Source organism: Haliotis rufescens, unplaced genomic scaffold, assembly GCF_023055435.1.
Source record: "Haliotis rufescens isolate VD_foot unplaced genomic scaffold, xgHalRufe1.0.p SCAF_39, whole genome shotgun sequence".
Lineage (NCBI taxonomy): Eukaryota > Metazoa > Mollusca > Gastropoda > Lepetellida > Haliotidae > Haliotis > Haliotis rufescens.
The window spans coordinates 2,938,515-2,962,611 of record NW_025964101.1 but is presented as its reverse complement, the minus strand read 5'-3'; the positions used below and the strand labels follow the sequence as shown (position 1 = coordinate 2,962,611).

General features: G+C 38.8%; 1 protein-coding gene across 11 annotated transcripts in view; it reads left to right on the top strand.

The window, feature by feature from the left end:
- LOC124147190 (basic salivary proline-rich protein 1-like) overlaps window positions 1-18,590 on the top strand; it is a 68,090-nt gene extending 49,500 nt beyond the window's left edge. For 8 of the 11 annotated variants that reach the window (XM_048381482.1, XM_046517806.2, XM_046517807.2 and 5 more), the window contains 8 exons: window positions 268-308; window positions 660-684; window positions 2,666-2,917; window positions 5,730-5,998; window positions 11,771-11,881; window positions 12,915-12,995; window positions 14,166-14,315; window positions 16,466-18,590. In XM_048381482.1, coding sequence (XP_048237439.1) covers window positions 268-308; window positions 660-684; window positions 2,666-2,917; window positions 5,730-5,998; window positions 11,771-11,881; window positions 12,915-12,995; window positions 14,166-14,315; window positions 16,466-16,576 — 1,040 coding nt within the window. In that variant the 3' untranslated portion in view covers window positions 16,577-18,590. Of the gene's footprint in view, window positions 1-267; window positions 309-659; window positions 685-2,665; window positions 2,918-5,729; window positions 5,999-8,080; window positions 8,227-8,808; window positions 8,836-11,770; window positions 11,882-12,914; window positions 12,996-14,165; window positions 14,316-16,465 lie in introns of all 11 variants that reach the window. The other 3 variants (XM_046517809.2, XM_048381481.1, XM_046517812.2) reach the window with 3 other exon arrangements.
- Window positions 18,591-24,097: the final 5,507 nt, after the last annotated feature.

The window sequence follows — 24,097 nt, the reverse complement described above, 5'->3', positions numbered from 1 at the left end:
TCTTCACTGCAACTGCAAAGAGTTTTTGTTGACAAAAAGGCAAAGTGATTACCAGCTCTATGTTCCACAAAGTTCACACTGCAACAGATCAGCATGATGTTCGCTGCTGCCCAATAACTTTACGGTTATGATTCTCCATGGTAACTGTTCCTACAGTGTGAGTGTTGAGTACCCTCATCAATATCACCTTTAGGCTCAGGTGTAATCTGTTTCCTGGACCATGTGGACGTTGTCAGTGTACCAATGCAAACCTTCGTTTTCTTCCAGATCCAGATGATATCTATGATGGTCCAGATGACATTGACCAGGTAAGACAGTTTCCTTCAACTTACCGTAGTAGCCATAATAAGTGCGCAGGGTACTTAGGACCCTTGAAGATCTGGCAGGTTATATATGATAAAGATCCACAATGGTACAAGCTGTAGATTTTGTTTATCATAATGATCCATGATGTTTCATTTGTCATAATGAGCCACAATGTGAGAGCTATGTATTTTGTTAATGTTAAGGATCCACGATGATAGAACCTATATGTTTTTTTCATCACTATGATCCACAAAGGTAGATCTATATATTTTGTTTCATATCGGTACTGTCGGGGACCATGTTTGTTATTTTGTGTGACAAAGACAGACTAAAACTGATTTCATATTTTACAGGATTTGTACCAAGAAGAAGATGTCGGTGAGTATCATGATTATACTTCAAAACCCTGTGCTCTCCCACTTCTGGGAACCAGAGAAATGGTTTGACTTTTCCGGGGTGCTACCTATCCGACTTGCCCAGGTCCATATCCACTGGTAACCTCGCCATCTTTCACTTTTATGGAGTAGAAACATCCAGCTATCCCCTTTGTTAAGCCAGATCCCTTACTAGACAGCTAAGCCATGTTTCAGTCCAGTACTGATCAACACGAGATCCTTTACTAGACAGCTAAGCCATGTTTCAGTCCTGTACTGATCAACACCAGATCCTTTACTAGACAGCTAAGCCATGTTTCAGTCCAGTACTGATCAACACCAGATCCTTTACTAGATGGCTAAGGCATGTTTCAGTTCAGTACTGATCAACACCAGATCCTTTACTACCGTATTTTCTTGAGTATAGTGCGCACCCATGTATAATGCGCACCCCCCTCTAGCGGGCTCAATATTTTGGAAAAAAAGAAATTTGAATATTATGCGCAGAATTTTTTTACACCGTACCCTTTCAGCGAAGTCCGGCAAACGAATGGGTGCTGAGAAACTTCGTCAGTACAAATTCGAAATTTGAGATAAAAAATCACCAGACATGTTATTTACCGTTTAAATAGTATTTATTGTTCTGCTAGGCATTGTTTTATATTTAGGGATTAAGATTACCCTGTGTATTTTCTCGTAAACTAAGCTGGAAACAGCAATCAGCTGTACACACGTTTTCTTCGAATCGACCGGTGATTCGGTCAAGACACACCCAATGATATAACTTTATAAGATTTTTAATGCAAGGATCGGCAACAATTGTATCTGAAACTATTTTATTTATCAGGAATAATATATTCCATTATTTTCTTAATTATATGCAACCTTTACTAAACATATTTAAAATAATAATAACCCTAAGCGAAGCAGCTGACCGCTATTCCCGGGTATTATTTTTTACATGGAGCATGTCTGACCAGTCACCGTCAAGGCTCACGCGCACGTGATCACGTGATCGCGAGAATTTCATGTTGACATAGAATCGTCAAACAAAAACAAATATGACTTTTAACGAGTCAAAGTATGTCATTTATGATATATGTATCCATTCTCTGTCAACTAAAGTTTGTTTCAAGGTGTCAATAGCGGTATTCTGACCGTGGTTGCTGGTAATAACGATGAGTTGTGCGATCTTCCGATCGCTTCACACACGATTTTGCCGAAATTAATAAAAACAATATTATAAGGAATTTTGAATAAAATCAATGAAATAAGTTACAAACATTAGTCCAGATATACAAAGAACTCTTTTTATAGCCAGACAGTGTAATTACATAATTATTTTGCGTACTTCAGTATGGATTTGTTGACATGGTATTCCCGGTGTTTCGTGCTCACGGTAATGTCTTTCCATGGGGGGAAAAAAACATCCAAACTCATAATTCGTGTATAATGCGCACCCCCTTCTACACAGCTGTGTTTTTTCGAAAAAAAGTGCGCACTATACTCAAGAAAATACGGTAGACAGCTAAGCCATGTTTCAGTCCAGTACTGATCAACACCAGATCCTTTACTAGACAGCTAAGCCATGTTTCAGTCCAGTACTGATCAACACCAGATCCTTCACTAGACAGCTAAGCCATGTTTCAGTCCAGTACTGATCAACACCAGATCCCTCACTAGACAGCTAAGCCATGTTTCAGTCCAGTACTGATCAACACCAGATCCTTTACTAGACAGCTAAGCCATGTTTCAGTCCAGTACTGATCAACACCAGATCCTTTACTAGACAGCTAAGCCATGTTTCAGTCCAGTACTGATCAACACCAGATCCCTCACTAGACTTTGACACACTCAGGTTGAACTCGAGATACATATCGTAACAGGCGTATAGTAAATATAATATCAAAATTGGGGCCTAAGAATTTCCTGGATGCAAGTGAGTAATTCAGTCACTGATTCAACGTGACATTGGTGGGCTTCAGGTGCGCCACCTCCTCCCCCTCTGCCAAGCATGAACCGGCCCAAGGTGACCAAGCCGCCCCCGACCCCACAGAGGAAGGAGAAGGAGAAGAAAGCACCTGCCAGTTCTTCGTCCGTGCCCCAGATTGGTCTGTCTGCCATCCAGGGTGCTCTTGGAAAGCTGCGGAGGATCTCGGATGATAAGACGGCGGACAACAAAGACACGAAAAATGAGAAAAACAAAGATGAAAAGTCAAAAGATAAAAAACTTGCAGGTGAGCTTTTACTGACTGAATTAGGTGATGGCACAGATATGAACGTCATTATTGATGCTAGGAATATTATTACTAGATTGGCCAGATCTCTGTGGAGACTGTGTCAGAATCAATCAGTGCTTGTTGTAAGAGGCGGTTCAGTGAATTGAGTGGTCAGGTTCAGTGACCTTGTTTATTACTAGATTGGCCAGATCTCTGTGGAGACTTTGTGTCAGAATCAATCAGTGCTTGTTGTAAGAGGCGGTTCAGTGAATTGAGTGGTCAGGTTCAGTGACCTTGTTTATTACTAGATTGGCCAGATCTCTGTGGAGACTTTGTGTCAGAATCAATCAGTGCTTGTTGTAAGAGGCGGTTCAGTGAATTGAGTGGGGCTCAGTGACCTTGTTTATTACTAGATTGGCCAGATCTCTGTGGAGACTTTGTGTCAGAATCAATCAGTGCTTGTTGTAAGAGGCGGTTCAGTGAATTGAGTGGGGCTCAGTGACCTTGTTTATTACTAGATTGGCCAGATCTCTGTGGAGACTTTGTGTCAGAATCAATCAGTGCTTGTTGTAAGAGGCGGTTCAGTGAATTGGTTGGTCAGGCACAGTGACCTTGTTTATTGTGTCATCGTAAACCTGATGGCTTGGGATGTTGCTGATGACATCAATCACTGGTTTACACTGGTTATCTGTACCACATTCAGTTACCACAAGCTGTCATTATTAAGCTGCAATATTCCCACGGGTGGTATTTAGCAACATACAAGACCAGATTTGTCATGTTTTGAAAAACAAAATTTAATCAACTTCATTAAGAGGATAAGTAGAAATTCTTTGTCTATATTTCTTATCATTTTCATATATTAAAGTATTCGGGAGTAAAAGCTGTGTAAAATGTAGTGTAAAATTCTCAATGACCATCCACCATGTCAAACATTTTATGCACTTTTGATGAAAAAGGAAAAATGGGGTACAGGTTACCTATTTGTTAAGTACAAATGATGAAGGTCTTGTCAGAAGGGCGATGGGGTCACCTATTTGTTCAGTACAAATGATGAAGGTCTTGTCGGAAGGGCGATGGGGTCACCTATTTGTTCAGTACAAATGATGAAGGTCTTGTCAGAAGGGCGATGGGGTACGTCACCTATTTGTTCAGTACAAATGATGAAGGTCTTGTCGGAAGGGCGATGGGGTCACCTATTTGTTCAGTACAAATGATGAAGGTCTTGTCAGAAGGGCGATGGGGTACGTCACCTATTTGTTCAGTACAAATGATGAAGGTCTTGTCGGAAGGGCGATGGTGTCACCTATTTGTTCAGTACAAATGATGAAGGTCTTGTCAGAAGGGCGATGGGGTATGTCACCTATTTGTTCAGTACAAATGATGAAGGTCTTGTCAGAAGGGCGATGGGGTCACCTATTTGTTCAGTACAAATGATGAAGGTCTTGTCGGAAGGGCGATGGTGTCACCTATTTGTTCAGTACAAATGATGAAGGTCTTGTCGGAAGGGCGATGGTGTCACCTATTTGTTCAGTACAAATGATGAAGGTCTTGTCGGAAGGGCGATGGGGTCACCTATTTGTAATTGCTTGTTACCCTGATGGCCTGGCAAAAGCTATTTACTCTTATAACACGGGTGTAAAATGATCTGATCATGCACACACTGAAGTTGAGAGAGCTCAAATACACAAAAGTCAGAAGGGACGCGTGCAGTCTGAACGAAATGTGAACAGTTGGGACTTGTAGTGTGATCATTAGGGCTGGGACGGGTAACTCCGCTACTTGGGTCGGTTGGGTACTGAGTACGACCCCGGTACCCACAGGACAACCCGGACCCGTGGTTAGTCACATGATTATATTGTTTAATGGCAAAAGTTATCTAGAACTCTATGGTTCCACTATAAGTGACAAATGTTCACATCTCTTTCTGCACACATTCCTTCTGAGTTGATATGTTTGAATATAGATAAAACTTCAGTCAACTTCAGTGTATGCATGAGCTGATCGGTTATACGTGTATCTAAATACATTTTGACAGTACAGTCACACGTTTCCCAATGCGACATTTGTACCTATCTTTTGAGACCTACAGTGGGTACCGGGTTAGGGTCGGGTAATGGGGGGATGGGTACCCAGGTAGTAAATTTGGACTCGTCCCAGCCCTAGGTAGGTAATCATGGAGTTTCATTGTTACTGTCATTAGACAATATATCACATGACTAACTACCAGGGTCTGGGTATTTCTGTGGGTACTACTCAGGTGGTGGTGGAATGGGGTTTAACGTCGCGTCCAAGATTATTGCACTTATATATAGCGACGTGCATGTACGTGTGTGTGTGTTTGTGTGGCTGCTTGTACTAGTCTGGACTGATCCCGATTTATAGTGCTAGCCCACTGAGATACCATGCCGCAGTTTAACATGAATACCCCACTCAGACACAGTATACTGACTCCGAGCCGACCAGTCCTTGTTTTAGCCCCTTAATGCCGAGCGCCAGACAGGGTAACAACAAGTACCATCTTTTAACGTCTTTTGGTATGACGCGGCCGGGGATCGAACCCCGGACCTTCCACTCTCCGGGCGGACGCTCTACCATTAGACCACGGAGGTGGTCGGTACTACTCAGGACCAACCTGACCCGAGGCCCCGAGTTGCACGCCCAGCGCTAACACAAATACTTCTGAAGTTGTCAGTTCAGTTGACAGGATATCATAACACAACATGTTGCAGTGTTTATTAATTATTTAGGCTATTTCCTTTCAGATCACTTTTGTCATGTGTTTCATAAACATGTATATTTCATGAAATGTACATGGTGTCCATTTCAGATGGGAGCAGATCAGAGGATTCTAATAATAACAACAGTCTAAACGCTGTATTAAAACCAGTCAAACCAAAACCTGAAATTCCCAAACTACCTAATGTGAAAAAAGAAGAGCAAAGCTCTTCTGTTTCCAGCATTAGCAGTAGATTTGGAGGCGTTAAGGCAGTGCTTAGCGATATGAATTCGAAGCCAGATATTGCATCCAAACCAAAACCACCCTCTAAAATGAAAGACAAACAAGAAAGTGGGGTGAAGACTGTCACTCTTCCAAAGGTTTGAGTTGAATGTGTTGACATGAGTTATCCCCCTTTAAGTTATCTCCCTTAGTCTTGGGGAAATTGAATACTGTTTTAAAGTAACATACTTTTTGAGAGAAAAGGAATCATGTTGAATGAGAATGAAAATTCCTACAGAACTTGTATGGATGATAAAATCAATGAATTTAGAGGATATAATGACAAATAATTGTGTTGTCTTTTCTGTGTTATTCAAATTCCCTGTTTCAGTTAAAACAGTCAAAGGGAGATAACTCTGTATGAATGACTCCTGATGGACAATGGGCATGTTATTGCTTAAACTAACAACAACTTGCACCTGTGTATCACATGACATGAGAACACTTTAGAAAGTATTAACAATGCATTAGGTAACAAATACAAATGTCAAGTTGAAACTTGAGAGGGAAATAAATCAAATTATGTTGCAAAGAAAGTGTCGATAGTTCCAAATTTAAACACTTAGTATTTTAATTGTTAATATTTAAGATACTGTCTTTCTTTGATAAACATACAGTTTGTGAAAACACAGTCATTACAATAAGATTTTTTACTCTCTGTAAAAGATTGAGAACACCCCAACTGGAAGTTTGACCTGTGAAGGTCCAGTTTAGCATTGATCTTAAGCTACCTACTAACGGGATTGGGTGGTTAGGCTTGCTGACTCAGTTAATGCATGTCAACATATCCCGACTGTGTAGATGCTCGTGATATCAGTCAGTGGATTGTGTGGCCCAGACTTGATAATTTACAGACTGCCCTCATTTATCGGAAATGTTGCTGAGTGTGGCAGTAAACAAATAAACAAACAAACAAATAAACAAAACTTTTTTGTTGGAGTAGCCCATAGTCCTTGCCCCTCTGCCGTGAATTTAGAGTGACTTTTTGTCTCATTATTAGGATAAATTGTTAGATTATAAATCTCTCTAATACACACTAGTTCCAGGATCTTGGTGCACTGGGATATTTTTTCATATCTAGAAATGGATTATTCATTGCAATCAATTTTTAACTGAGAACAGTGCTGGAAAGGTTCTTTTGTTTCAATTCACACAATACCGCGTAATAAATGTATTTGTTTCATATCACGTAGAATCCAGATAAAAGTAATGCTCTTTTTCCTCAAATGTTACACTGTAACCTTTTAGACAAAAATAAATCCTTTTGTTCCATCAATTTAAGACTTTTAACATAAAGTGAAATTAAGATAAAAATATTTAAAAAAAGAATTCCTTTCTGAAACTAACTGGACATTTTAGCATGAAAAAACCACTCATTTACAATAAAATAAATTGAATTAATCTATTTTTTTATCAATTGTGGTAAAAAAGGCAAATATTAGAAACTCATTACAAAAGAGAAATTTCTGCAGCTATTTGATGTTTTTGCTAGAAATATTGCAAGGGTTTGAATATGGTTTGGTCTAGTTACGTTGGAAATTGGAATCCATCAATCGTGAGCTTTCACCCCCTGCCTTGTAAGCCATTCCGTACGTTCAACCTCCTCAGCTTTTAAACCCCAACCAACGTGTTTGACCTCTTGTTTGTTTCAGCTCCTCCCAACCCTTGCATGTTGATGACAAGTTGTTGCTTTGTGTGTTTCTCATGCATGTTTGCAGATTGATGTCTATTTCAGACTTGTTGCAACTTATGCGGAAACATGTTTTATATTGGTAGATACCGTATTCGACGTAATAAGCGCCCAGGGCGCTCTCAAAATTAGAAATAGGGGGTTCGTATTAGAACATTATTTTGGTGAAAAAAAAGTTGAAAGATAAATATCGCGGTTTATGCTGACAGCCTGAAATGTTTATGTAAGACAGATATATTTTTCCAGAATTCTATTGCCCATAATTAAGGGTGCATATAACACACGAATGCGTATTATTCGCGAAAACATAAGTCTTGTGTACATTGATCAATCAGAAGGGGTGCCAATTTGGATTGTTCATTTGCCAGTATATTAGCAAATATCGCCGTGGGCGCTTATTAGAACGGGGCGCTTATTACGTCGAATACGGTATTCCAAGCAATATTGACATTGTTTTCACACATGATGGACAGAAATTAATCAATTTCAGAGCTCAAATCTAAGTTAAAACCTACTAAAGGATCTTCAAATAAGGAAGAAAAGATTAAGGAAGAAAAGGTTGAATCCCAAAATGGTAGTGGACCCCCCCTCCCCCCTCGACCTCCTGAGCAAGTGACCCCTGAGGAAAAACAACCGGTATGACCAATATGTGAAATAGACGTGATATTTTGACATTTGATAAACTTTACCAAGCTAATACTGTGTTAATTACTAGTAACAAAGTGCACTTCTTTGGTATTAAAATCTTTTTCACATTATTAACACTTTTTATTTTTTTGCTGATTAAAACAGATTAATTATTACTTATTCAATAACAATCACAACATTCTTATATGTCAGGGGCACAGGTGACCCAGTTGTCTCAGGCGCTGCAATTCGCTGTGCAGAGTTGCGTCCCTTGGGCACGCCAGAAGCCTATGATTGTGGGTTCGAATACTGGTTCGCCCCGATTATGTTTCTAGGTTTGTCAGCACCATACCCGTGCTCGTGGGTTTCACCAAAGTGTTAAATGTTGGCGACTTGCATCACTTCGGGCTTTCCTTCTATTATTTTTAGGCTGACACACTGTGATATAACTTGAGTACTGTTCATAACGGTGTTAAACGCAACTCACTCACTCACTCTCTCACTTACATGTCATCTTTCATATGAATCCAAGGATTCTCCTATTTCTTTGGGAAAATAGTCTATATTGGATATATTTTTTTTTTATTAAAGATTAAACCTACTTCACCGACTCGAAAGGTGAGATCCCTGTAACGGGTGTATTTTCCTTACGTAGACTTCATGACATACTTGTTGAAAATTTCTGCTGATAACTTGAGCTTGTTTCCTGCAAAATGTTCAAGAAAAGTTTTTGCCAAAGTGGTTCACGTCGTTCCCACACTTCTGGATAGTTGTTAGGTATATAGTATTCCATTTAGTTAGGAGAAAGATATCATGTGTTTATTGAGTATGAGATGTTTCTCAACAGTGTTAAATACAATAGTTTTTGGCATTTTTCTGCAGCACTTTTTTCAATATTTATGAAAATTGCTGTTAGTAAGATATTCAGTGTTGAGTGAAATGATACCAGAAATGGATTGATAAACGCCACAAACATCCATGACAGACAAGTATCACTGTTTGCAGAATCTGAGTACAATCCACCAAATCAAGGCTTGGAGTGTTCAGATTTTCAGCAGAGAGATCTTTTATCGGAGTGAAAGATCAAATTTTAATGAGAAAAATGTCTGTTTCAACATATTCAGGAACCTCATGATTCAAATTTTGAATTAATATTGTCATATAACTTAGAGACCAGTGGAAAAGTATCCCTAATTATCTTTTTATGAAACATAACAGAGATAGGAATGTATGTTTTGTCAAGTGTACCACAGGCCACTCAAGGAGATGTTTAAGGGTGCCCTCTAGGGTTCAGGATTCCTCTACAATAATAGCTTTCTTCTGTTGTTGAACTCAGTGCATGAATTGTTTAGGCATTACTTAGAAGTTGACAGATGACAAAATAGAGACAATTTATGGATAACATCTTTATTTACTGTAAAGGCGCATTTCGGTATGGATCCTTATACCGTTGTAAAGCAAGACCTTCAATAAAAAAGTAGTTGTCCATAAATTGTCTCTATATTGTCAACTCAGTGACTGTCACTTCACCAAGGCTAGAAATTTGTCCCCTTCCCTTTTCATTGAGATTGATAATCATGATGATACCGTTTTCATTTCGAAATATTCAAATTTAGTTTCTGCATCATTTGCGTGTTCACATGTTATCTTTCCATGTGTCCTGTTTATTTGTGGTTTCATAGAAACATTGTCACAAGGTAATGCGCTTAACAAATAGCATTTCTAGATATGCCCTTCAGGCGCCAGGAACATATTTTAACGGTCCCATTGCAATTTAAGAATGTCACTAAAATACAAAGGAACTTCGAGACCCTGCGTGTTGATCCAAATATGTTTATCATTACTGCAGCATGGAATAAGTACGTTTTAGCTTAACAGGTAATGTTAGTTCATTAAGCATGAGAGTGGGCTGTTGTTTGTGGGAGGTGATTGCTACATTCAACCTGTCTCCCGCTCCCTGGCTGATGGTGACTAACCCGTACATGTATAATGTGGTGATGGCTTCAATACATCCTGCATGGCTTCACAACTCTATATTGCTTGTGTATACTTCTAATGCAAACTGTTTAGTTGCTTTTCTCTTTAAACGTATTTACTGTATTCCATATATTAAGCACTCGGCACATAAGGGACCATATAATATTCAAAGGCTGGTATTTTTTATCAAAAATATTTATTTCCCAAATAATGAAAAAGTAATTTTACCTCAGGTATTCCGAAAGGAATAGATGTTTTTTGATTTTCTGATTTTCTGATTTTTTTTGCTATGTATTACCTTTTTTTGTTTGTTTTTTTCTTTTTCAAAATATTGGGTGCTTAAGGGATCAGTGCTTAGTAAGTGAAATACGGTATTTGTTGTTTATTTATTAAATCCTTATGAATCTGTTAACAAGTAAATGTAATATTTTGAGAACTGATTCCTGTTATTTCAAACTGATGGTTCAATATGGTTTATGTATTGTGTATTCAGGCACAGTAGGTCTCTAGTAACCAATGCTTGTTGTTAGAGCCCACTGAAAGTTGTTAAGTGGTCAGGGCTGTGATTTGGCTGATTGCGTGTCATTGTGCCCTGATGGCCTGAGTTGTTGCTCATGCTTTCAGTCACTGGTTTGCCTGGTCCAGACTTGTTTATATGCTGGCGGCCATACTATGAGCACACGATGCCTTTTAGAAAGTGGTCAAATGTAACAAAATGTTCTTTTTTGGATAACAATACAGATTTTAGTAGTTTTTTGGGTTTAGTCCTGTAAAGAAGTCGTTCATCCATATATCTTATCCCTACTTAGTCCTCCAGCTTATCATGCCTCTCAAAGAACTTATAAAAGCCCAAGGCTATTATTATTATTATTATTATTATTATTACTAGTAATAGTAGTAGTAGTAGTAGTAGTATTTCAAAATTTCAATAAGGTACCACATCTTTAAATTTGAGATAACAGGAATCGTATCATGGAATACTTTCATCAGTAGTTATTTTATCTTTAATAACTTTTACCACATGTTTCAAGGGTAAGACTGATGATAACTATGCTCAACGCCAAAAGAAACGCGATTACCATACAGGTTAATATATGAAGAATTACTCATATTCAAGAGATATTAAATTGGTTCGATACACAAACGAACATACTGTCATGTTGTGGGAACCGACGCTCATAAACGTATCACATGGCACATCATAGTTCCATGACTCGAGATGCACCATTTGTCTCGTGTAGGATTAGCATGTGAAGTTCAGGAATCACATGCAGCATTTCGTGATAAGAATAAAGACACTGTGTGGTAACACTTGACTGACTGTCAGTTTTGTCATTAAGTGGTACACATTGGAAACATCTCTTCTTAACATATTTATTTCTCTATATGTTTGTATGGTTTCTTTTGGTGGTGAGTATATATCAAGACATCCACTCTACGTAAGACACACTAATTACTGTATCAGAAAGCCAGGTTTCTGAAATCAAAATTTCAACGGAGTTTATAAAAATGATTTGGCTTGTCATATGAACTCTGATGGTTTTGCAAGCATTTCATCTGGAAAATATGTTCTCAGCTGACCCCTCCAACCCCTCCGACACCTACTGTCGAGGTCGTCTCACTGATCCCGAGTTATGATGATGATGATGATGGAGAAATATATGATGATGCACAGACTGTAGATCTGGTAAGTCTTGTGATGTGTAGTATCTCCTGAATATATATGTATATATCACCGTGCCTTCTGAAGACTGGGATACATATGACAATGTTTAGTGAAGAATACAATAAACATGACAATGCCTACTAAAGAATAGGATACATATGACAATGCCTACTGAAGAATGCAATACATATGACAATGCCTACTGAAGAATAGGATACACATGACAATGCCTACTGAAGAATAGGATACACATGACAATGCCTACTGAAGAATAGGATACACATGACAATGCCTACTGAAGAATAGGATACACATGACAATGCCTACTGAAGAATAGGATATACATGACAATGCCTACTGAAGAATAGGATACACATGACAATGCCTACTGAAGAATAGGATACACATGACAATGCCTACTGAAGAATAGGATACACATGACAATGCCTACTGAAGAATAGGATACACATGACAATGCCTACTGAAGAATAGGATACACATGACAATGCCTACTGAAGAATAGGATATACATGACAATGCCTACTGAAGAATAGGATACACATGACAATGCCTACTGAAGAATAGGATATACATGACAATGCCTACTGAAGAATAGGATACACATGACAATGCCTACTGAAGAAAAGGATACACATGACAATGCCTACTAATGAATGTGACAAATATGACAGTAGTATGTATTTTGTGTCTCCAAATATAAAATCAATAATTAATGCGAAAGAAAAAGAAACACTTTTTGCCGGGACTGCTTTTAATGTACCTCATGTTATTACCTGTTAATTGTCATAAATATCAACGTCACAGGTCACGTGAGATAAACGTGTCTTTTGACAAGGAAAGACAGATATCCTCTTTACTGAGTCCTAAAACTATGATTCCTATAACAATGAGTGTTGAGAGTACTACAAGCTGGGGTGCAGACCACCATCTGTACCAGGCCTCAGCACAGCATCTTATACAGGACATTATAGAAATGAAGAATTGGTGCCAGTTGAGGTATATGGCATCTGTAATGAAAACATGTTGTTTGCAGGACCCGTTGTCGAAGTACGAGTGGTATCATGGGAAGACAAATCGTGCAGATGGGAATGCAAGACTTAAAGGCGTGGGAAAGGTAACTGAAGTTTTGCTTCTATTTTTTTGTTTTGTTTGTTGTTTTCGCCGCACTTGGCAATGTTCCAGTTATATGACTGTTGTAAATATTCGAGTGTGGGCCAGACTCAATGCTGTCGGTGTGTGAAGAAACGTAACCAACCAACTCACCGAGCCTCCATTTGCTGGGGACCTATTGTAACTAGAATCCCGGCCGGGGGAGGGTGTGACAGAATGTTTTCAGTGACTGTTTCAAGAAATACCATGTCGATGAAAGAAGCAGAATAATCTAGTGTCAGGATGTGCATCTTGTCCAACCAATAATGGTTCTGGTGCAAAACTTGAGCTAATTTCCTCCCCCCTCACTTGTGTTTTCTAGAACAAATTTAAAAAAAAAAAAATCCCCTGTTGCCATGTCCAAGTACTCCATTATGTAAAACAAGAGGCTAGTTCCCCTAGTATTTTCTGGACCCAATGCTTTTTTCCGGGAGGTCCTATGTTAATAAATACTCTATTATGTTCTGTACCCTAAGTGATATACATGACACATTGGTAGTTACCTCTTTCTTTGTATTTTTCTAAAGTAACAAAACCCTTTCCATAATCAGAGTGAGTGAGTGAGTGAGTTGGGTTTAACGCCGCTTTTAACAATATTCCAGTTATATCGTGGCGTGCCAGCTTAATGTGGGAGGAAAGCCTGAAGTGATGCAGGTCTTAGACGTTTACCACTTCGGTGAAACCCATGAGCAAGGGTATGGTGCTGACAAACCTAGAAACATAATCAGGGCGAATGGGGATTCGAACCCACAATCATAGGTTTCTGGCGTGCCCAAGGGAAGCAACTCTGCACAGCGAATCGCGGTGCCTTAGACGACAGGGCCACCCATGCCCCCTCCATAATCAGAAAATACATATAAAGCATCAGACAATATCTAGTCTCAATTATCCACGGAAACAGATTCCATTGGGCTTAAAAGGCAAATAGTGGTAAAAATAATGGATCACTGAAAATCAGTGATGTCACCAGGTGTTTGTGAAAAGAAAACTCCATTCTACGATATCCTGCCCCACTGGTGGCATTCATCACAAACACATGCAAGGGCTAGTCAACCATTGATCTAAACCAGCATCTATAGTTTATGACAACATAACAGTGACAGTGATATAACCGATGTATTTCATGTGCTGCTAGGATGGAACGTTCTTGGTGAGAGTAAGTGATAAGGACCCAAAGCAGCCATACACAATGCAAGTGCTGTTTGAAGACCGGGTCAACAATCTCAAAGTTCGACTAAGAGATGACAAACGCTTTGCACTTGGGGAGTCCAAGCCAAATGAAATTGTAAGTAGAAAAATTCTTATAAACTTGTCTTACACTCGAATGCCTGCTTCTGTTGTTAAAGGTAGGCACACCAATGAAGCTGGTTGATTGGTAAAACAATTGAGGATAATAGGGACTGTCTAGCAGGCAAGTGAGCTGACTAGGTTCTCCCGAGTTTTGAATGAAGAGTGAGTGAGTGAGATGGTTTTACGCCGCTTCCAGCAATATTCTAGCAATATCACGGCGGGGGACACCAGAAATGGGCTTCACACATTGTACCCATGTCGGGAACTGAACCCGCGTCTTCAGCTTGATGAGGGAACGCTTTAACCACAAGGCTACCCGACCGCCCCTTTGAATGAAGAAGTGAGCTAAGTTCTGTTTCATTAATGATATTCACTCAGTTGTGGTGTATAAGCTTGACGCTTAGAATTCATCTTCCTGTCATTATGGCTAATGTTCAGCTTGACGTATGGATTATTTTGAATAGATGTGGTAGTTGTAATTTAGTTTTTGAAGTATACAAGTATCTTATCAACCATTGGCGCAGAAACAGAGTCCACTGGACTTGCTGAAGGTGCATATAAATAAAAACTCCCTATCTGTCCATGTTGATTTCTTATTTGAAATAATGATTAGGGGCCATCACTTCATATAGCCTTGACATGATCAGCAGGCTTGTAACAACAGTTTTTGTTTGTTTGTTGGTTTGTTGTTTAATGCCACACACAGAAATATTCCAGTTATATGATGGCGTCTGTAAATAATCGAGTCTGGACTAGACAATCCAGTGATTGATATCATGAGCATCTACCTACACAATTGGGGTATGATGACATTCATGAACCAAGTCAGCAAGCCTGACCACCTGACCCTGTTAGTCGCCTTTTACGACAAGCATAGTCACCTGTTACGGAAAGCATGGGTTGCTGAAGACCTATTCTACGCGGGATCATCACGGGTCAATCGAAGTACGGAAGAAGGTCGTATGAGTCCGACCATTTGCTATTTGGGAGGAGGTGGGGTTGGGATTTTATCGAAAAAAAAAAATTGTCCAAGAACATTCTTGAAGAAATAATTATCCCTCAGACTGTTAAAAAAAGAGAAATTGTGTTTTACAAAAACCTACATGGTTGCAATGTGTGAAGCCCCCCACCCACCCACCCACTCACTCACTCACTCACTCACTCTCTTATGACAAGCATAGTCGCCTGTTATGGCAAGCATGGCTTGCTGAAGACCTATTCTACCCCGGGTCCTCACAGGTTGTAACAACAGTGGCATGAGTAAGTAACCGTTATGTGCCGGCACAGCGGTAGTAAACAGAACACATATGGCCATTTTGCTGTGCGGTTGCTTGGTATTGTATTCAACATCTTTGTGGTTGCTCTATGCATTGCATCAGTGGTAAGGTAACCACCAAGCATTTGCAGGCATTTGTATATTCATCTTCCCATGGCAAGGGAGTGAACTGACTGTGAAAGTCCAGTTTCCACCCTTATCGAACTAGGCTGGAATTTCTGGGCTCGATCATAGAGTCAACAATGGCTATTACGAGTTATGTCTGTTTTATTTCTCTCCTATTGACCAATCAGATTCCAGCTCTCATATCACTTGCTTCAAAGAAAATGGTGGCGCCCAGTCAAGACAATCTGATCTATAATCAATATATATATTGGGATAAAATGGGTCTTACATCGTGAAGTGCATCAAATCATGTGAGCACCCTGATTAAAAACTTGAAAAAATTGGGAAAATATCTGTTGGCTTCTAGTTGGCAGTACACCTGCTTTGCAAATCCTGCAATTGACCAAAATCTGCACAACAGTTTCAAACTGGATGTCTATTTCGTTATGCGAGTTTGTTTGGACTATGGACTCGTTAGTCCAGCCACAATAAAAGTCCATAATAGCAGCCTGGTTTGGCAAGGGTGGAAACTAGACTTTTAAAGTCAGTTAACTGCCTTGCCTCAGGAAGATGAGGTATATTTATTTGGTGCCACTCCTTCAAACCATACAATATTTCAAGCTGTACAATATTTTGATCACAACAATTTTTTTCACGCCACACCAGTATGTCCAACAAACTGATTTTTCACAGGCTCCCTAAGAATGTCAACGATCTGTCAAAGTTCTCATTCTGACAAAGAATTTCATTGTTTTATTCCACAGACATTCAAAGATGTGCCTGGTATAGTCACCCACCACAAAGTACATCCAGTTCTGCTGATTGGCACACAACAAGGGGAGATCACTCTCAGGGAAACACCCAAGAAAAACTAGGACAATATGTGAAGGGACATCACTCTCATTGCTTCCCGGGTTAATCTTTACAAAGAAATTGCAAGCAACTATATAATTGATCATCATGAAGCAACACAAGAATACAAATGATGTTGAACACTATGTGATATGTCATTAATGATCATGTATTGAAAGGAATTGGTCTTTTAAGCTTTAAGACATAAATTAGGACATGTTAAGAAAAATTTGTTCTGTAATACAGATATGGAATGGCTTTGAACGAGTTAGGAAGTATTTATTGGAGTCCAGTCCTGTTTATATTACTTGCATGTTATTGCTTGTTGAGTGCTATTGTTTGTTTTTGTGTGTAAAACATATGTATATTTGTACTGTGAAGTCCCAGTGAACTTTTTGTTATGACTGGATCAATTGTCAATCATGTTTTCACTTAACTCAGATTGTTATCAATGCAAACATAATCTCAGTTCATTATGAAAACCACATCCTGGTAGTCACAATGTCAGTGGAACACATCAACGCTGGGGAATAAACAGTTGCGATTACCTGCTGAAACAGTGGCATAAAAGTCAAAATGGTGGTGAATTTTATCGTGAAAATCATTTTCGATATTTTTTGCTGCATCATCAATATGATCATGATAAGAAGTAAATACCCAGAAACATCAACAGGGCAGACTTACCCCATATGTTTAACAACTGGTATGACTCTGTTTTCATGACACTATCAACTGTTGTGTATCGGGGGTGCATTAATGATACGTTTAGAGTCAATCCATTGCTGAGAGTAGTTCAGTGGAAAAACATCATAATATATTCCAATTGACAAATTTCAGACATTTTACTTCTTATAAGAAAGTCAATTTCTGTAAAATAGAATAATTCCTTCAAATATTTCATGAATTGTCTCTTAAAGGGAGAGGTCATTGACCGTTAAGAAGCTTTGTTTGTGAAGAGTAGCTTTACCCCCGAGTGTACTCAGCCTCGCTCGCCTTATTCCGTTTCTGCTCCAGTGACCACACCGGTGTAGGCTTATCGTGTGACCAGACGTTTCTGCTCCAGTGACCACACCGGTGTAGGCTGATCGTGTGACCAGACGTTTCTGCTCCAGTGACCACACCGGTGTAGGCTGATCGTGTGACCAGACGTTTCTGCTCCAGTGACCACACCGGTGTAGGCTGATCGTGTGACCAGACGTTTCTGCTCCAGTGACCACACCGGTGTAGGCTTATCGGGTGACCAGACGTTTCTGCTCCAGTGACCACACCGGTGTAGGCTTATCGGGTGACCAGACTCTTCTCCTGTTTGTAAATAGTGCACTTATTCTGAAATAAGAACAAACAGACCTAATGCAAGCCTTTTGTTTCGCTATACATATTGTTTTGCATAAGTATATAGATATACTACTACAACTGCGACGGTGAGGTGCATGACAATATAGTTTTACACTTCAAAGTGACTGTATCGCTAGCTCTCCGTTGGGCTTCGTGACAGGACATGGAGGATTAAGACGCAAATGGAAATGAGTTGTTCACGTTTTAGGATATTTCCTCATTAGAAGTTCAACTTTTCATGACTTATGTTTATGTACATGTGCACACTCATCCAAAATGAAATAAATGAAAAACAAATGAATGGTCGGTGTAAGATGTGACGATGTGACGGGGAACTTGGCTGTCAGCAAGGAACCCTGGGGAGGAGAGTGATTGGCTTCACACGACCGAGGCATATTTATATTGTAATCCAGGCCTTGATAAACACTGGCTTCTAATATTATCAAGCTGGAAGTTGGTATTTTGTAACTCATCCGAAAGACAAACAAAAGCTTTCTCTCCTGTTTGCATCTATTTAAACAAAACTGAAGCCATTTTACTCTGCACAGGGCTAGCTTGCCTTGTCAGTACTGTGCAGAGCTCTATTTTGGTTTTATGACGTCACACACAGACATCATTTCATGTACGATTTAAAAACACAGAACCGTCGATGTACTGTCCCTATAAATGTATAGACATCATTTCATGTACGATTTAAAAACACAGAACTGTCGATGTACTGTCCCTATATATGTATAGACATCATTTCATGTATGATTTAAAAACACAGAACCGTTGATGTACTGTCCCTATAAATGTTCTCGTTCATCATGATAAAAAGTATATTCATTAGCAGTCAAATATGATTAATTTTGACGCCAGTGGCTTAAACTGGAATGTCTTTGGTATTTGTGATAAAGCAATTGGGGAAATGAATGTTACATTTGATGTGTTGCTTGTGACACTGCAGTGTATACTCAGCACAAGTGTTAAAGGGTCACAAACCTAACACAGTGTTGTAGGAATACAGGAGGAGATGGGAGGGTTCAGGCAGGGTATGAAACTCCCAAAAAATTCAGCCAGACCACAGGACTGGCTAGCTGAAATACTTGCCAGCCCTGACCAAAACCTGCCTGCCCACTATAATCATATGTTTCTCAGGATAATTTAATTAAAAATATGAAAACTGATTGCTTGTAGCATAAGCGCATCGCTAAATGTTAGGTTGTCTAAAAGCTAACGGGATTTCTTTTTGGTTACATTTTATCATTCTTCTTTACATGTGAATTAATGCTTATCATCGGGAAATATTTAGAATATTTTCACCTATGAAATAAGACCCAACCGTCGGACAGGGGGATTTGAAAATCTGGCAGCCCGAATTGAAATCAACCCGTCTCGGACGGTCGGGCAGGCAGGTATTTCGAACGCTGGTTCAGGCAACTTGAATGGGCACACAGCCATGTGATGTTTTCGTTCACATTAAGACATTAAATGTCCCCCAATTGGAGCTTGTCACAACTATGATTTTTCGATACTCATGAATATTCATGTTTCGGTTCATAAATACTCTAAAGAACTTGAAGAAAACCTGATTCTTACATAATACTATGGTTATTCTGTCATGACCTTGAGGTGTTCTTTAACTTCTTTTGGCGCTCTACCGAAGACCTGCAGGGTAATACCAAGTTTCAAGTTTTCAACAGAAGCCTCAATAAATCCATGTTGGCGACCCTTCAATAAATGTGTTGAGTATTTCAGTCTTGTTAAAGTCTAATCTTTTACTCCAATACGATACCTCTCTGTCAAGGTCAGATGAACCATGAGTGAACTTTGACCTGATCGAAATGAAGGATGTGTGAGCCAATCAGATGTCAGCTTTTATTCAGGATTTCGGCTTCATTTCTTTACTACCTCCATTTAGAAAAATTTGTACAAATGAAAACCCACATGGAACACAAATATTCTCTCAGTCATACTCCATTTTGGGTGTGAGTGCCATTTTGCTTAAAAACAACAGAGTGTATAACATCCACAACAATGTCACTTCACAGCTTTCTTTATTAGCAGTCGGAACTTCCCGATTTTATTCATTTTTGTCTGAATACATTGCTCACTTGTATCTAGAATTTAGAAACCTGGGCACTGATTGGCTGACTAGAAAGTTCCCCTGACTCAACCTCCTATGGAGGTGTCCTCTGATCTTTACTCAGAGAGGTATCATATGGGAGCAAAAGATTTCATTTTAATGAGAAATAAAAGAGCATAAATCATCAAGTTACTTAAGACTGGGAAGCTTCAAGTCCATGGGACCAGCATTAACATTCTTAAAATATGAAGAATGACAGTATGACTGTGTCTTCCTATAACACAACACCAAGTAACATTACAGCTCAAACTTCACCATGTTTGTTGTCTTCTTCTCCCAAGTGTCCTTTGTTTAGATGTGCACACATGTACACAATATAACTGAATGCAATAATGTTTTATGCAAAATTATTTTTATGATCTTTTCTTCGACATTATTTCCAACAAATGGGATAATTTCATGTTTTACTTGTTATAATATTTTTAATGTTCAGGATTTTAGAAAGAGTGTCATTGTTATTGATGAAGAGGTGTGTGTGTGTGTGATATCGCCTGGTTTAATATGTGAAGAGTACTTAAGGGTGTCTGAGTTGTTTCTAGCTTATGCATAATTGTATATTTTGTTTCAAGGAAATGTAATGACCATCCTTTCAGTAATACTGTTCTGGTGATGCAGGTTGTCCACCTTGTTGACATGCAAAGTTAGTTTGGGATATGTTACCTCATTACAAATTCATAATATACTGATGGGAAGAAGTAAGGGAACAGATGAAAGGAAGTAATATTCATAGTTTACTATTTACACCCTTCACAAATTATGATTATCATCATGTGGTATGCTTTTGCTCAATTTCATCACGTGTTAATATGTGATCAAATTTGAAATATTAATTTTACTACATTACTTTTATATGATGTTAATAGCAACTTCTCATTCCATGAGTTTCAAATATTTTTATATTAAAAGGGTTTATGAATGAAATGGTTAATGTGAATAATTCCATTTAATATATTTGGTTTCTTTCATGCATGTGACAATTTTTATTTTATTTTTATAGCATTTTTTTAAAATGAGAAGGTATGAAGTGACAATGTCACACCATCCTCGGTTTTCCCCTGTCTTGTATCTACGTTCTATTATGATCAATACTTGGACCCCTTTTGTCTTCATTTTGAAAGGGGGCGGTCGGGTAGCCTAGTGGTTAAAGCGTTCGCTCGTCATGCAGAAGACTCTGGTTCGATTCTCGCCATGGGTACAATGTGTGAAGCCCATTTCTGGTGTCCCCCGCCGTGATATTGCTGGAATATTGCTAAAAGCGGCGTAAAACCATACTCACTCACTCATTTTGAAAGTGACGTCACCAGCTCCATCTCCCTTATGTGTTCATAACACAGAATTTCTCTCTCTTCTGAAACTGAAAACAACAACCAATCAAAATCTCTCTTCCTCTGACCTTGAGAAGATTTACATTCAAAATCACCACCCTATCAGGCCGAACCCTTGATGTATTAAAACGAATCACAAGACTGTTTTACATGATTTTTAGGAAAAGATTTTTTTCTCAGTATTAAGATGGTGAGGGAGTCTTTTGCTACAAGATGTTATGGTTGTATTTGCAAGGGTATGAAAAAGTCAAGACAAGAACTGGTGTCAGTGGTGATATGGCTAGTTGTTGGAATCATGGAAGGACAGTGTAATTTGATTGGATACCTACATTTGGTGTTGTGTCATTCAAACTGGTCCTGAAGCTAAGGTGGCATGTGGGTCCAGGATTTATATCATAATGAAATGGAGACAGTTGATAAACAAGAATGAAATAAACAGTGGAGAATAATCAAACAGATATTGACTAAACCTGTCACCTTGCCATACGTCTTCTAGTGGTTTGGTTTGGTTTGTTTTGGTTTGTTGTTTAATGCAGCACTCGGTAATGTTATAGCTTTATCATGGCGGTCTGTAAATAATCGAATCTGGACCAGACATTCCAGTGATTGACATCATGAGCATCGATCCACGCAATTGGGATATGATGACATGCATCAACCCAGTCAACGAGTCTGTCTGCCCGATCCTGTTAGTCGCCTCTTACAACAAGCATGGGTTGCTGAAGACCTATTCTACCCCAGGTCTTCACGGGTCTCCTCTAGTAGAAGAGGACATATATTATGGTACATTACAAACCCCTCCCTACTTTAGATTTGATGTATTATTTAGGTTAGCTCCTGCACCATGAGGTACTTGATCAAATATAGAATTCTTGTACTGTGCAGAGTGTTTAGAGTGAGACCCTGTTTGTTCAGAAACCCCTTCTGATGGACAGTGTTTAATGACTTTATTGGACTTTAAATCTGGGAAGCTTTGTTTCTGAATCTGCACACTCAATGACTCCTACAAAGTAAGACATTTGGTACCTGTGCTAGAATTGTTGCTTCAATGAATTCTACATTAATGTTTCACAAGACAAAACTCTGAATATGTATATGAAGTGAAATGCAAATATCAATATATGAAATGAAATGTGCATTGTATCACTAGAATGGAATTCTTGTTGCTGAGAGAGTTTCACAATGTATCTGATGTTATAGTAATGAAAGTCAGAGACCCAGAAAAGCATTCCAGTTTTATTTCATCTTTTAAAAACACACACAAAATATTTATCATGCCAGATGATCATGATAACATATGAAAATGTTTCATTTTCAGTTCATCATTCACCATTGTCATATATGATATGGAAGTTGTATAAATTGTATCAGAGTAACCAAAATTACTGATGAACTTATTTCTTCATCTAAAACTTTGTCTCAATTATCAATAATGGATGTCAAGAATAATGTTGTTTATTAAAATATATTCTGTATGAGATTCCACAAAGATGTACATATATGTGTATGTGCACATTTCATTGCATTCCGAAGAGAATATTATTAAATGAATAAATTCTTATTGACTATGTTTTAATGAACGTGAAATTCATGTTTCCTTTTAGACAATTTCATTGCATTCCCGAATATCATTTTATTGAATAAAACGATAATAAATATTGGATTTATTTTAATCAATCTGTAATTCAGTTATTTATTCAGCTGAACTGGGTTCAAGAGAGCTTGTGTTCTGGCCTGTTTGTTGTACGTCCATAGTCCGTCGTAAAATCTGTGTAATGTGTCCATAGTCCGTCGTAAAATCTCTGTGATGTGTCCATAGTCCGTCGTAAAATCTGTGTAATGTGTCCATAGTCCGTCGTAAAATCTGTGTAATGTGTCCATAGTCCGTCGTAAAATCTGTGTAATGCGTCCATAGTCCGTCGTAAAATCTGTGTAATGTGTCCATAGTCCGTCGTAAAATCTGTGTAATGTGTCCATAGTCCGTCGTAAAATCTGTGTAATGTGTCCATAGTCCGTCGTAAAATCTGTGTAATGCGTCCATAGTCCGTCGTAAAATCTGTGTAATGCGTCCATAGTCCGTCGTAAAATCTGTGTAATGCGTCCATAGTCCGTCGTAAAATCTGTGTAATGCGTCCATAGTCCGTCGTAAAATCTGTGTAATGCGTCCATAGTCCGTCGTAAAATCTGTGTAATGCGTGCAAAGTCCGTCGTAAAATCTGTGTAATGTGTCCATAGTCCGTCGTAAAATCTGTGTAATGCGTCCATAGTCCGTCGTAAAATCTGTGTAATGTGTCCATAGTCCGTCGTAAAATCTGTGTAATGTGTCCATAGTCCGTCGTAAAATCTGTGTAATGCGTCCATAGTCCGTCTTAAAATCTGTGTAATGCGTCCATAGTCGGTCGTAAAATCTGTGTAATGTGTCCATAGTCAGTCGTAAAATCTGTGTAATGCGTCCATAGTCCGTCGTAAAATCTGTGTAATGTGTCCATAATCCGTCGTAAAATCTGTGTAATGTGTCCATAATCCGTCGTAAAATCTGTGTAATGTGTCCATAATCCGTCGTAAAATCTGTGTAATGTGTCCATAGTCCGTCGTAAAATCTGTGTAATGCGTGTATAGTCCGTCGTAAAATCTGTGTAATGCGTCCATAGTCCGTCGTAAAATCTGTGTAATGTGTCCATAATCCGTCGTAAAATCTGTGTAATGTGTCCATAATCCGTCGTAAAATCTGTGTAATGTGTCCATAATCCATCGTA